The 12074-nt window shown below is 52.8% G+C and overlaps 1 protein-coding gene across 1 annotated transcript; it reads left to right on the top strand.

The window, feature by feature from the left end:
- Positions 1–16: 16 nt before the first annotated feature.
- IL4R (interleukin 4 receptor) lies at positions 17–11195 on the top strand. The gene is made up of 7 exons (XM_082199352.1): positions 17–845; positions 4035–4179; positions 4905–5071; positions 6099–6253; positions 7183–7333; positions 8727–8826; positions 9203–11195. The coding sequence occupies exons 1-7, from the start codon at positions 320–322 to the stop codon at positions 10353–10355; spliced, it is 2397 nt and encodes a 798-aa protein (XP_082055478.1). The 5' UTR covers positions 17–319; the 3' UTR covers positions 10356–11195.
- Positions 11196–12074: the final 879 nt, after the last annotated feature.

Raw genomic sequence — 12074 nt, 5'->3', positions numbered from 1 at the left:
CAGCTGCAGCTGAAACAGACCAAAAGGGTTGCAGCGCCACGACTCCAGAGCCCGGACTGACTTGGCTGTGCGCACACACCACGGGGCTGGCGTGGTCCTCCCGCGCCGCGAGCACTCTGTACATGCTCAGGAGACACCGATCGCAGTCTGTTGTAGCCGAGTTTGGTGCGAGCCCCGCCAGGGAGGGCTTCCAGGCTGGCTGGGAATTCCCCGCAAAGGCGGGAAGGGGCCGGGCACGGCATGCAAATCCGCGCCCCAGGAGGAGGGCCGGGGCGTAACCCAGCGCTTCCCGGACAGCAGCCGTAGCAGCGGAGGGCGCATGGCCCAGGTGGGCTGGAGCGGGGGAGTCGCGAAGGGCTCCCTGTCGTCCCCCCCTCCCCGGGCCTTCTCCCCTCTGGGATTCCCTTTCGCCACGAGCGCTGGCCGGAACCCCGGGGGAAGCGGGACGAGGCGGGCGCTGGCCGAATTTGCTCAGAGAGCCGCCCCGGGACGCGCGGAGGGAGGCCCGCCCTTCCTCCCCACCCACCGAGTGGAGCAGCCCGTCGCCCAAGCAGGCAGCAGCGGGAGGGGCTCCGGCACTACGGGCAGCCAGGTCAAGCCAAGCGGGGGCGGGCGGGCGTCTCCTGAGCTCCGCTTCGCCTGGCTCCGCGCTGGCGGCCGGGCTGGCACTGGCAGAAGGAGGGTAGCTGGCCGCTCGACGTTGTTGCCTCTTCCCGGCAGAGCCCGGCGCACTTCGTTCCCGACTCTCCGGATGGCCGACGGCGGGATGGGCTTCGGGGGCCCCCGGAGGAAGCCCGGCCTCCTCCTCCTCCTCTCCGTCTTCCTCGCTTGCTCGCTTTGGCACAGTAAGTCTCCGCGGAGGAAAGCCGCTTCCCTCGGCAGCAGCAGGGAGAGTCCGGGCGCGGCCAGCTGAGCAGAGAGCGAGGCTCCCCCGGCCGGAGCAGTTACGCACCCAGAGACTCCCCGAGGGGCGGCGGGGACCCGAGGTTCAGCCGCCTGGAAGCTTTTCAAGGCTTGGGCGGGTTGCTTGCTTGGGTCAGGTTTCCACGAAGCAGGCGTGCCAAGTTGAATACAATATTATGGGGGGGGGGGTAGGAGGGGTTTAAGCCTCGCCCCATAATCGATCACATGATGCTGTGCACCCACACCATTCGAAAGGCAATGCCCATCAACTGGGGGGAAGAAGAGATCCATCGGCCCCTAGGATTTGACTCCTGTGCCAGGAGTATTTCTGGCTCTAATTCCTGGTATTGTTGGTTGGTGAGGAGGTGTTTAAGAAGTTTTGCTGGGTCTTGGGTTGCCCTGGGTTTTACTACCATACCCTTAGGACAGTCGTTGCAGCTTTTGAATCTCTACAATAAGCCAGGCACCCACCACACGCACCCCATTTATCCTCCTGTCTCCATAAACAGGCTAGGTTCCTCCTGCCATCATCAGTAAGTGTCCAGCTGCAGGCGGGGGGGGGGGGAGTTGTTGGTTGGCCCATATTTTCTACACCAGAGGTCAGCAAACTTTTTCAGCAGGGGGCCGGTCCACTGTCCCTCAGACCTTGTTGGGGGCCGGACTATATTTTGGGGAGGGGAAAACAAATTCCTATGGCCCACAAATAACCCAGAGATGCATTTTAAATAAAAGGACACATTCTACTCATGTAAAAACACGCTGGTTCCCGGACTACCCATGGGCCGGATTTAGAAGGCGATTGGGCCGGATCCGGCCCCCGGGCCTTAGTTTGCCTACCCATGATCTACACGGACTATAAGCCCTTGCTTTCCAAGGTTTCAGGCAAAGTTTCTCCAGCCCTCCCTGGAAATGCTGCCATTTGGGATTGAACCTTGACCTTCTGGATGCATAGCAGGTGCTCTGTCCCTGAGCAATGGAGGTGGAGCAGTCTGCCAGCCAGGCCATGGAGCCCAGTTGTTAGCTATGATTCCTGCACTGCAAGCAGGTGGGCTAGGTGGGGTCACTAGCAACCCTACAATTCTGTGGTTCTATTGTTTTTCTTGAGTCTGTGGGTTTTTCCTCTGTCTTCCCCCTGTTTGCATCAGGAGAGCCTTCCTACTTCTCTTTAGTAGTGCAACAGTTTAATTTTTACGGTTATTGGGCAGATGTTTTTCTCCCCCTCCCTCCTTAACAGTCGAACTCATTGGGGACGTCCAAGGGTGTTGGAAGACAAAAATAAGGTCTTCCCCACACATTTAAAACATTATGGGACTCACTTCCACAAGAGACAGTGATGGCTTCTCACTTGGGCAACTTAGACAGGATGAGACAAATCCACAGTAGAGGTGGAGAAAGAGGTCTCCCAATGGCTACTAGCCACAATGATGGTTTTCCCTCCAGTATCAGAGGCAGTAAATGCCTCTGAATAATGCCACTTACTGGAAACAGCAGTGGGGGGAGTTGCTCCTGTTTGTGAGCATCTTCCCTTTGGGGCACCTCGTTGGCCACTATGAGGACAGGAGACAGAGTGGTCCTTCCTCATGGCTGCTTCCATGTTGAGGGAGTCGACTAGGTCTGCCCTGAGATTTCACGGGATGGGGAGTGAGAGAGTTTCCCGAGTCAGTGTAGGAATGTGGCTGCGTTGGCAAGAAGGGGCTCCCTCTCCCTTGGGGGACAGATGCCACCCATCTCCCCTCACCTCCTGGGGAGCATCTAGTCTGTTTTATTTCTTTGTGGCTTTTCTGCTGAAGATGAAAAGGGAAGTTTGCTCCCTCTGCTGTTTTTGAGGAACCGAAACTAGAGGCGAAGCTGCCTTGTGTGTGTTTGATAGGAAAATAAACATCCGGAGAGTTGCGCAAGCTGAGCTGGAGATGTCCTGGCTCAGCCTGGAGCAGGGAGGTCAATGGGGCCATGTTGCTGTAGGAACGCCAGGAGCAGGAGAAGCGGTGCAAGGAAGCAGACTGTGGCAAAGATGCCATCTCGCAAGCTGCAATCCTGCCTGAGCATTTTGCAGCAAGTTCCAGCAGTGGAACTTAGTCTGTTGCCGGAAGAAGAAGAAATAGTTTCTTGTTGGCCTAAGGCCCTAAGCTTTGGAATGATAGACCTTTCAGTCTTCAAGTTGCTACAGAACTCAGTGGGAATTGTTTCTGTGTAGACATGCCCAGGAATGCACTGTGAGAAGCAGAGGAGTGGCTTGGGTGGCGGAAAAGTAGAACAACCCTGCTAGAAATTTTAGACAGGTAAGCAGCAGCAGATAAGGAGACGAGATAGGGAAGTTTTATTTTTTCTCTCATAATGCTAAAAGTCAATGACACCTAGTGATGCTTAATGTTGGAAGATTCAGAACAGACACGGAAACGCTTCCAAAACTCAGTTACAGGAAACCACAGGAGTTGGGGAGTCTCTTGCGCTTGAATCCCACTTTCAGGCTTCCCACTGGGGTATCGGGTCATTCACTGAGAGAGCAGGATGCTGGACTAGATGGGCCCCTTTGGCCCGAGCCTGCGGCAGGGCTACTTTCATGTTCTTAGGAGAGCATTATAAATGGTGAGGTGAGCAACCCAAAGTACTTGGAGGAGGAAAAAGAAGCAGCAGTCAGCTGAGGTCCAGCGCCAAGGGCCTTCTGGCGGTTCCCTCACTGCAAGAAGCCAAGTTACAGGGAACCAGGCAGAGGGCCTTCTCAGTAGTGGCACCCGCCCTGTGGAACGCCCTTCCACCAGATGTCAAAGAGAAAAACAACTACCAAACTTTTAGACGACATCTGAAGGCAGACCACTGTATTTTAATACTTTGTTGGAAGCCGCCCAGAGTGGCTGGGGAAACCCAGCCAGATGGGCGGGGTATAAATAATAAATTATTATTATGGAGAATTTAAGGCTTGGAAGGTCTTTTTCTAAGGCTTTTCCAGACTAACACACAGTGGCACCTTGGAGGGCTGGAGTGGGGCTTTGCGGAGGCTCCTTCTGGGTAGGCCTGTGTTGGACTCTTCCTCTGAATAAGTAAGTTTCGTTCAGGAAAACGCCTTCCTCTGAAAACTGCACAACAGCTGGTGTCAGCCTGGCACTCAAGCAAACTCTTCTGTTTCTTCCTAGCCGTGTCTTCAAAGGACATCCAGCCAAGTTGCCTCACAGACTATGAATCTGAAGTGGTTTGTCACTGGGAAGTGGATGCTTCCACCGACTGCCCCAAGGAGTTCCTCCTGCGTGTTGCAACAACTAGTACAGTTTATGACCAAGGGTAGGTCATGCTGTGAAACATGTGAACTGCCCCCAGATCTCTTTCCTCTGTTAGGTGTTTTCAGGGCTGGTGGTGCCCTCCTGAAAGCTTGCCAGGGTAAGGTAATAATAATATAAAAAGTGAGAGAAATTAAAAGAAGTGACATTAACGTTGTTGGGCCTCGCTCAGCATTACTTGTGCCACAGTGCTTCTCTTACAGAGAAGGAGGCCCTTAACACATGGCAGGTAAATATAAAGGCCTCGCCATCCTGGGGACTGTAGTCTGAGGGCCTGGACTGCCAGCCCTGGTGGCTCCTGATATCAGGGCTGCAGAATGCATCTGTGGTGGCATTGCCTTCTCTGAGACACCCTGGGAGGAGTAGCCAGCCCAAACCTTTTCCCGAAAATGTATGCGGGTTCTTTACAAAATGTCTCTGGGAGCTGAGTTGCAGTCACTTTGAGTTTTCCAAACCGAGAATAAGAAATGCTGGATCCGAAAGGTTTCTCATTATACTTTTCATTGGATCATTTGTTGTTGGAGAGCTTTCAAGGTGCACAGATTTATCCCCTCTTACACACTTGCAACTTTTCCTGGGGGTCTGGAGAATCCACAGCCTGGTGCAGCTGGAAGCATTGCAAAGCCCCTCTCTCACTTGGGCTGAGCTTTCCCAAATTGAGGCTGTGGTAGAAATGATCTGAGCATCGTCTACTTTGAAAACATCTTTTAACTCTTGCCATTGTTCCAGGAAATCATGGGAATGTTCTCCTAAGAACAAGAGAGGCCTGGGTGTGACCCCCGAGTGTACTTGCACCATTCAGTCTGAAGTACTGCATAACTACAAGTATCATTTCTCACTGGAGGCCAACGAGAAGGAGATCTGGAAGATGACGAGTGTGGACCCTGATGACATTGGTAAGGGATCCTTTGGTCTGGCAGACCCTCCTTGCGCATTCCTGGGGGCTGCTCTGAAGTACAAGACAAGAGGAGCAGCATACGAGCAGGGTGGGAAGGGAGGGTTTGTCTTCCTGATTAGCACCAATCAATGCTCAGAGACCTTCTTTAGCCCCCCTGCATCCATCTTCGTCCGTTAGGCAAAGCAACCACCTTGAATGGTGGCAGGTTTATTCTTCAGGTGCCTGGAGGGGGATACTCCAGTTTGGAAGAGGTTGATGGAGAGAGAGAAAATGGCTGCCTAGAAGAGCAAAAGCTACTCCCGGGAACTGGTTGAAGAGCTTAGGAGAAGCGTCAGAATTCAAGAAAGCAGGGCAATATGTGGCAACTGTGGAAAACCCCAATGGATTGAGGGGTTTGCCTCTCTATGCATGTTGGGGGTCACCTGGAATAGACACAGCCTGCTACTCGCCCACACCTGCCGGCCACCTGTTTCTCTATAGCCACATCAAAGCCACAGGGTGCTTTCCTACACGGTAACATAAGAACAAAACATCAAGCATTCGAAATTTGCCAGGCACCAGGTGCATTTTGCCTTGGCTCTTCTCTCTTTTACACACTGACAGCACACCCTTTAGAACTGTATCTGTGATGTTTTATCTGCACGATCAGAACAAATTTTGGGGATCAAGCTGCTTGGCCCAAAATGCCAACTAGACATTCTGTTTTCGTGACTGTAACCTTGGTTTAAGGAGCCTTTTGGTACCTAGCTTATATATCTGAGTTTCTAACACGGAAAACATCCTGTTAATGTGTGACACAGCATTGCCATGAAACGGTATGGTGCGAAGCAGCAGTGAGAAGGAATTAAGAGAAGGAGGTGACAGTGTGTGTCTGTCCTTCCAGGGAGAAGGACCTGCTGCCTTGACCTTCCCCTCCTTCTAAACCAGAGGCCCAAACTGGCTGCTCTGTGTGGGGAGCAGGCGCACTCCCCAACCTCTTTTGCCTCCCCACATCTTTCTCTTTGTTGATTTCTTCCCAAACGCAGTAAAACCCCGACCGCTTGTCAACCTGACTGTTAACAGGAAGAATGACTCGTACATCTTCACCTGGGCAGATGACTATGAAGAAGGGAACGTTCTTCACAAAAATCCGAAAACAGAATATGAAGTTGCCTATTGGCCTATAAACCAGATGGACAAGGTAGGCACACCTTCTCAGCATGCTCCTCCCTGTACAATCACCTGGAATAGTGCTGCAAATTTATAAAAAATTTATAAAAATGCCATTAAGTCTAAAATTAAAAATGCTAAAACAATCACATACACTGCGGGGGGGGGGTACCTTCTATGTCCTGAGCAGAGGTTGAGGTGTTGGGGCCCCTGAAAGCCTCAGAATGCCCCCTGCCCCCCCTCCGCTCTGCCTCATGCCAGTTGACATGGCATCTTCCTTCCTGCCCTTCCTTAACACTTTCCTTGGGCAACTCTGTAGATCTAGCGAACTGCAGGCCCAAAAGCCTTTAGATGTATTTGGCAAATGATTATATGCCCCTCACCAGGGGGGCACACAAGAGCAGTGGGCTGGCTTGAGATCAGGGCCACCAGCCCCCAAGAACCTAAGGGAAGGGAGGCAGATGCGGCCCTCCAGGCCTCTTTCACCTGGCCCCGGGGGCTCTGTCCAGGCCAGGCCTCCCCCACCTCAGTCCTGTTCCACACACTCCTAGTGCTTTGGCTGAGCTGAATTGCATCTCTTGCTTGCTTGCCTGGATGGAGGAATGAGCCCAGCCCTGGGTCCCTGGCTGTGGCTGCCCCCCCCCCCCCCGCCACTCAGGTGGGAAATGGCCAGACTCAGCAGGGAGGGAAGGAGATCCTTCCACCCTGGAGCCTTCTGTCATTTGGTCTCAAGCCCCTTGACTTCATCTACAAAGCTTCCATTGCAGCTTGTCTTGAGACAGTTCTCTGAAATTAATTGCCTTGTCCATTGTCACATAATAGTCCAAAAGCTTTTCTACCACAAAATGATCTTCCTCCATAGAAAGTTGGGAAAGAGAAGAATTCCACTCACCAGAAGAACCCCCTCCCAGTGTTTCACATAATGTAAACCTGTTTGCTTCTGTTTCCCCCCTCCCAAAGTTACACAAACACACTACGCACAGCTTTCATTATAAAATCTTCGACGATAACCTCATGCCAGGAACCACCTATGTTGCAAAAGTGCGGCAGAGAATTGAATTGTTCGGGGGCAACTGGAGTGACTGGAGCGCTGAGTACACATGGAAAAACGGTAAGTGCTTAGGGCAGGGGCTGCGCAAGGCACCTGTTTATTATTAACAATCTGTTGGCATCTCAGTTGGCATTCCTTTCGTGTTCTGGGCTCCACATTGTGGGCTCTCTCTTTTCTGGATTCTGTAAACCTTCTGGATTTGTGAAATACTCCCACCCCACCCGCAGGAATGTTTGTGCGCCATCCAGCCCCTTTGAGTGAGCGACAGCATTTTTCCCGCATTGCTGAGGTCTTGCCTTTCCAGTCAAGCTGGACATCGAATTAAACTGCAGGCCTCTCACTTATTTCATCACAATTTTCTTCTGTAGACAGTACCTCTTTCTGAAGACTAAGGCACACGATACTAGTCATTTGGAAGACTTGTTTTGGTAGAAGAAGGTGGCACAATGTTCTGCATGAAAATGCACTAAGCGATCAGTGGCACAACACAGGTGGAGAGGCAGGGGGCAGTCGCAGTTTGCCTGCCTAGAGACAAATAACTGGAAAGATCTTCAAGATTCCACAGTGACTTTGATTGCTTGTCCTGGGTAGGCTTGCTAAAAGCAGCTCTGCTGCAGACCCCTGGGTGAAGTTAGCAAGTTCAGTGTGGTGCCACAGCACATCAGGCCCCGCTACCACCAGTGCTCCCTCTTCCTGCATCAAGCTCATTATCTGCTGGTTTTTCTCTGCATATAACTTCACGGTATACTGCCTGTAGCTGTATTTGTGCTTCCTCCACCTCCTCTGCTCTCCTCTCTTTTCTTCTCCTTGCCTGTTGTCTTTTCCTTGGTCAAAGGTGAGATGATAGACTACCTGGGACAGAGACCTACCTTCTTGCTTCTCTTGCTCTGTGTGCGGTGATGGTGCTACATGAATAATAAGCAGTAGAAATCTTGCCTGCCCCTTACCTTGGTGGTGCTGGGTGACCCAAGGACCTCTTTCCCCAGCCCAAGGTAAGTCTGGCTGAAGGGAAACCAGCTTGAAACTGCAGGAGGGGGTTAAAGGTTAGATTAGCATGTGCAGGAGAAACCAGACACATGAGGCATTAAATGTGCCTGTCGGTGCCCATCCCCACATCCCAATTTGGGAAACTCCTTTGCCAGAAGAAGGACTTGGAAGGCTTCAATTCCCCTAACATATAGAGAGACAAGCTAAAACCAACAAATGAACCTCACCACATCCCTACAAGGCAATAGGCAAACAAAAACCCTAATACTGCAAATCACCTGAAATTCTTTCCAGCTGTGTGAGTTGGGCTCCTTTGTCAACTGAGGCTTCTGGGCGTTGAGCCTGATCTTGTGCCCCCTTTCCAGGTGGGTGGGTGCCTGTCTGCCAGCCAGCCAACCAGCCTGCCTCCCATAGGTATCAGGGTGAATTGTACACCCAGATAACCAAAATGCTTCTTGCCTTCCAGACATTGAGCCAAAGTCTGCTTCTGTCCTCTGGATTTTCATCCCCTTGCTGTGTGTGTTCATCATGGCCCTGGCAACCTTCAGCTTCTTCTGCGTCACCAGGTAGGTCTTGGGTGCCTTGCAAGGTGTTGTCTCCAGGGCTGCCCTTTGCCCACAGCAAAACAAATAAAAAAATGGTCACTTCTGCTTGAAGGTTGCAGGCCTTGGTGGCAGAGGCATTTTCCTGCAACCCTGACAGGAAAGGAGGAGGAAAGCAGCCCCTGTCCCTTCTGAGTCTTCTCCTCATCCTCCTTCCAGCCAAACAGTCTTCCTCAGCTCTCTCACGTGGTGTTTTTAGCCATGCATTTGGCTGCTAGTCACCCCGGGAGGCGGAAGATTGGTTCCTGATGTTCGGAGGGGAGGCAGCCCTTGCAGAGCCCTGTCTCTCCCTTTCTGAGGGCCGGGAAGGACTGACGGGTGGCGCTTTCTTGCTTTGCAGGGTGAAGAAGGGATGGTGGGACCAGATTCCGAACCCCGCCAAGAGCAAAGTGGCTGCTGGCGTGACAGCAGCGGTAGTGCCATTCGGAAACATGGGCCTTGAGCACCCTGTGCATATTCACAACTGCGTTGCATCTACCAAGCCAGAAACTCAGAAAGAGGAAGACTGCCAGGTCCCTCATGAAGACACCGTGGCCAAGCTCTTCAGGGACCTTCTCAGTGGGGACCTGAGCAGTGGGGGCACCGGTATCCTGGATGAGCACCCACTTCTCGAGGACCAAGCTCTGGGGCACATGCAGAGTGCTTTTTCCTTTTCTCAAGATGCACCGCTGGACAAGCATTGTGGTGTTTTGGAGACCTCTTCCAAACCTGTCTATCACAACACCAGCACAGAGACAGTGGCTTCGTCCCAGCCAGGCAGTGCTGCCCTGGAACTGCCCCTCAGCCACAGCCTCTTCTCCCCAGAGGCACAACCCGTCACCATGGACAGACTCTGTCTGCAAGGGGGTGGCGGCAGCACAGCCGCCCCCCAGCCCTCTGGCTACAAGTGTTTCAGCAGCCTGGTGGCGGAGCCCATGGCCGGCTTCAGCCAGGTCTGTGAGGAGGAGCAGGAGGAGTTTTCTTCTTTCAGGGACCAAATCCAGCCATTCAGCCATGACTCAGGGCCTTGCCTTGCACCTGTGACTGGCAGCCTGCACCCTGTTTTCCAGGGTGTCTTCCCAGAAGCCCAAGACTCGCTTTGCTTTTCCTCCTGTATGGCAGCTGCAGAGCAAGTGGCAAGGCCAGGCAGCCTCTCCCAGCATGCCCCAGGGAAGTCTGGCCCCTGCCCAGCAGCCTCCCTCCTGGCTGGTTACCGCTCCTTCAGCTCAGCTCTCCAGGAAGGCACAACCCCCCAGGGCAAGAGTGGCAGCGCTGGTTGCGGCCTAGATGGGCAGTCCCCTTACAAGCCCTTGCTCAGCATTGTCCAGGACAGCCCCGCAGCAGCCACTGGGGTGAGCAGGGTCCTCTTTCTCCCTGGCTGGGGGGCTCAGGAAGTAAGAGACCTGGCCTGGGCAAGTGCACCCTTCAGGGCGGACCTTGACATGCAACAGGTGGCTTCCGATGGATGCTTTAGGGAAGATGTGGCCAGGGACAAAGGCCTTTCATACCCCTGAGACCCCTTGTACCTCCTTAATTCCACCTGAACCAGGCAGTGACCTCCTCCAGGTGGAATTCTCCCTAAATCCAGAGATCCGCTATGCTGTAAATAGGAAAGCAGCACCAACCACATATAGGGTTTGGGGGTTCAGGGAGGAGGCGCTATGGGACTGCAGTCGGAGGAGGATGTATGGGAGAGGGAATTAAAGGAGAGACAAAAGGTGTTCACCATCCCCTTTAAGCCCAGGTTGGGAAGGGCTCTTATTACCAACATAGGACTAAGCCAAAGGCCAGCAAGGAGAGGCACCTTCCTGCTTGTAGGCCTGCATCTGTGTGGAAACTCTGAGGACAAGTTGCTGGACTCAAGGGGCTGCGTTTGGCACCTGACATGAATGGGACCTTCAGGGAGATGGGTTCTTTCTTGACCCAGATTGGGCTGGGGGCTGGAGCACCAGCTGTTCTTGGGCTCAAGTTACTGGACAGTCACCTGCAATGGATTCCACACCTGCCTGTCAAGTGTTTCGGTTCTGCCTGCTGACAGGCTCTGAATCCAGCAAGTGGCCAGCTTTTGCTCAGGCACTGCCTTGGTTTTTGCAGAGAACAGTCTGCCTGCCTTTCTTTTGTTGCTGCTTCTATACATGTAAGGTGGTCTTGCTTCATATATCCATAGCAAGCAACAAGGTCTCTGCATGGTGGTGTGACTTCCTGTGCCCTCTGCCAGAGATCAGATGAGAGGAGGGGAAGCAGGCTGAATAAAGGGACGCTCTGGGACTGCTTTTGGTGATGGGGATGCCAGGAAGTATCGCCAAGTGACTGAGGCAACACCATTCGAGCATTAAAGTATTTTATCCATATGATCCAGCTTTATTGCACTTATTCCACTCAAGGTGTGATATAGGCAGGATGGCATTTCCAAAAGGAGGAAAAGAAGCTTGCAGCTTGCATGGGGAAGGACCTGTCATGGACCCCCCATGGAGGCTGAGGCAGCTGCTCCCAGCTGGCGAAGAGAAGACTGTGTGGCTGTGGGCAGCCCAGGTGGACCATTCTGACACCCGCGTCTCACAGGTACCTGTAGAATGAATGGCTTCTGAGAAGATGAGAAGCTATCCAGGCGAATGGAAGCTTCACAAGAAAGGAAGTGGTTACAAACATTCAAGTACAGAACCTGAATGCTGAAGCACATTTGCATAAATCTGCATAACCTTTTTAATGTATGAGTGCAGATTCCTGCCAGCTCTCAGGCTCTTGCTGCTGGCTTACTCTGAGCCACGGGGTTCAGCCAGGATTTGATAGGCACAGTAGACTGCGTGCAGATTGGACCCTCTGCAGATTGAAGCAAAAGTTTAATTACCTGCTAATTAAGAGGTGTGACTTGAACTGTACAATATAAAAAATTCGTTCCTCCATTGCTGGGGGTCTGAGTGATTTGAGGTCCCTGCCGTACTACACTTACATGGAGGCAGGGTCTGTCTTCCTTAGCTGACTCCCTTATCTTAAAACACTCCTCAAAGAGCTCCCAGTTGGCCTTGCAGTGACTCTTGGGCACAAGGGGGCAGCAGTCCTCCAGGGAGCTCTAAGCCTGCTGGCCCCCAGTTCACCATCCTCCATCAGGCCACAGAGGACCTTAAACCCACACCAGCCAGCTGTGCCCAGCAGCAGCAGCACCCCACTCTTGTCCCTGGCTAAACCCTAGAATGAGAAAGGGCCCTTGCCCAGCGCATTAGTTTGGTGCCCTG

Source organism: Podarcis vaucheri, assembly GCF_965113315.1.
Source record: "Podarcis vaucheri genome assembly, chromosome: 14".
Taxonomy (NCBI): domain Eukaryota; kingdom Metazoa; phylum Chordata; class Lepidosauria; order Squamata; family Lacertidae; genus Podarcis; species Podarcis vaucheri.
The sequence above is the reverse complement of the archived record's forward strand: the minus strand, read 5'-3'. Positions and strand labels throughout refer to the sequence as shown.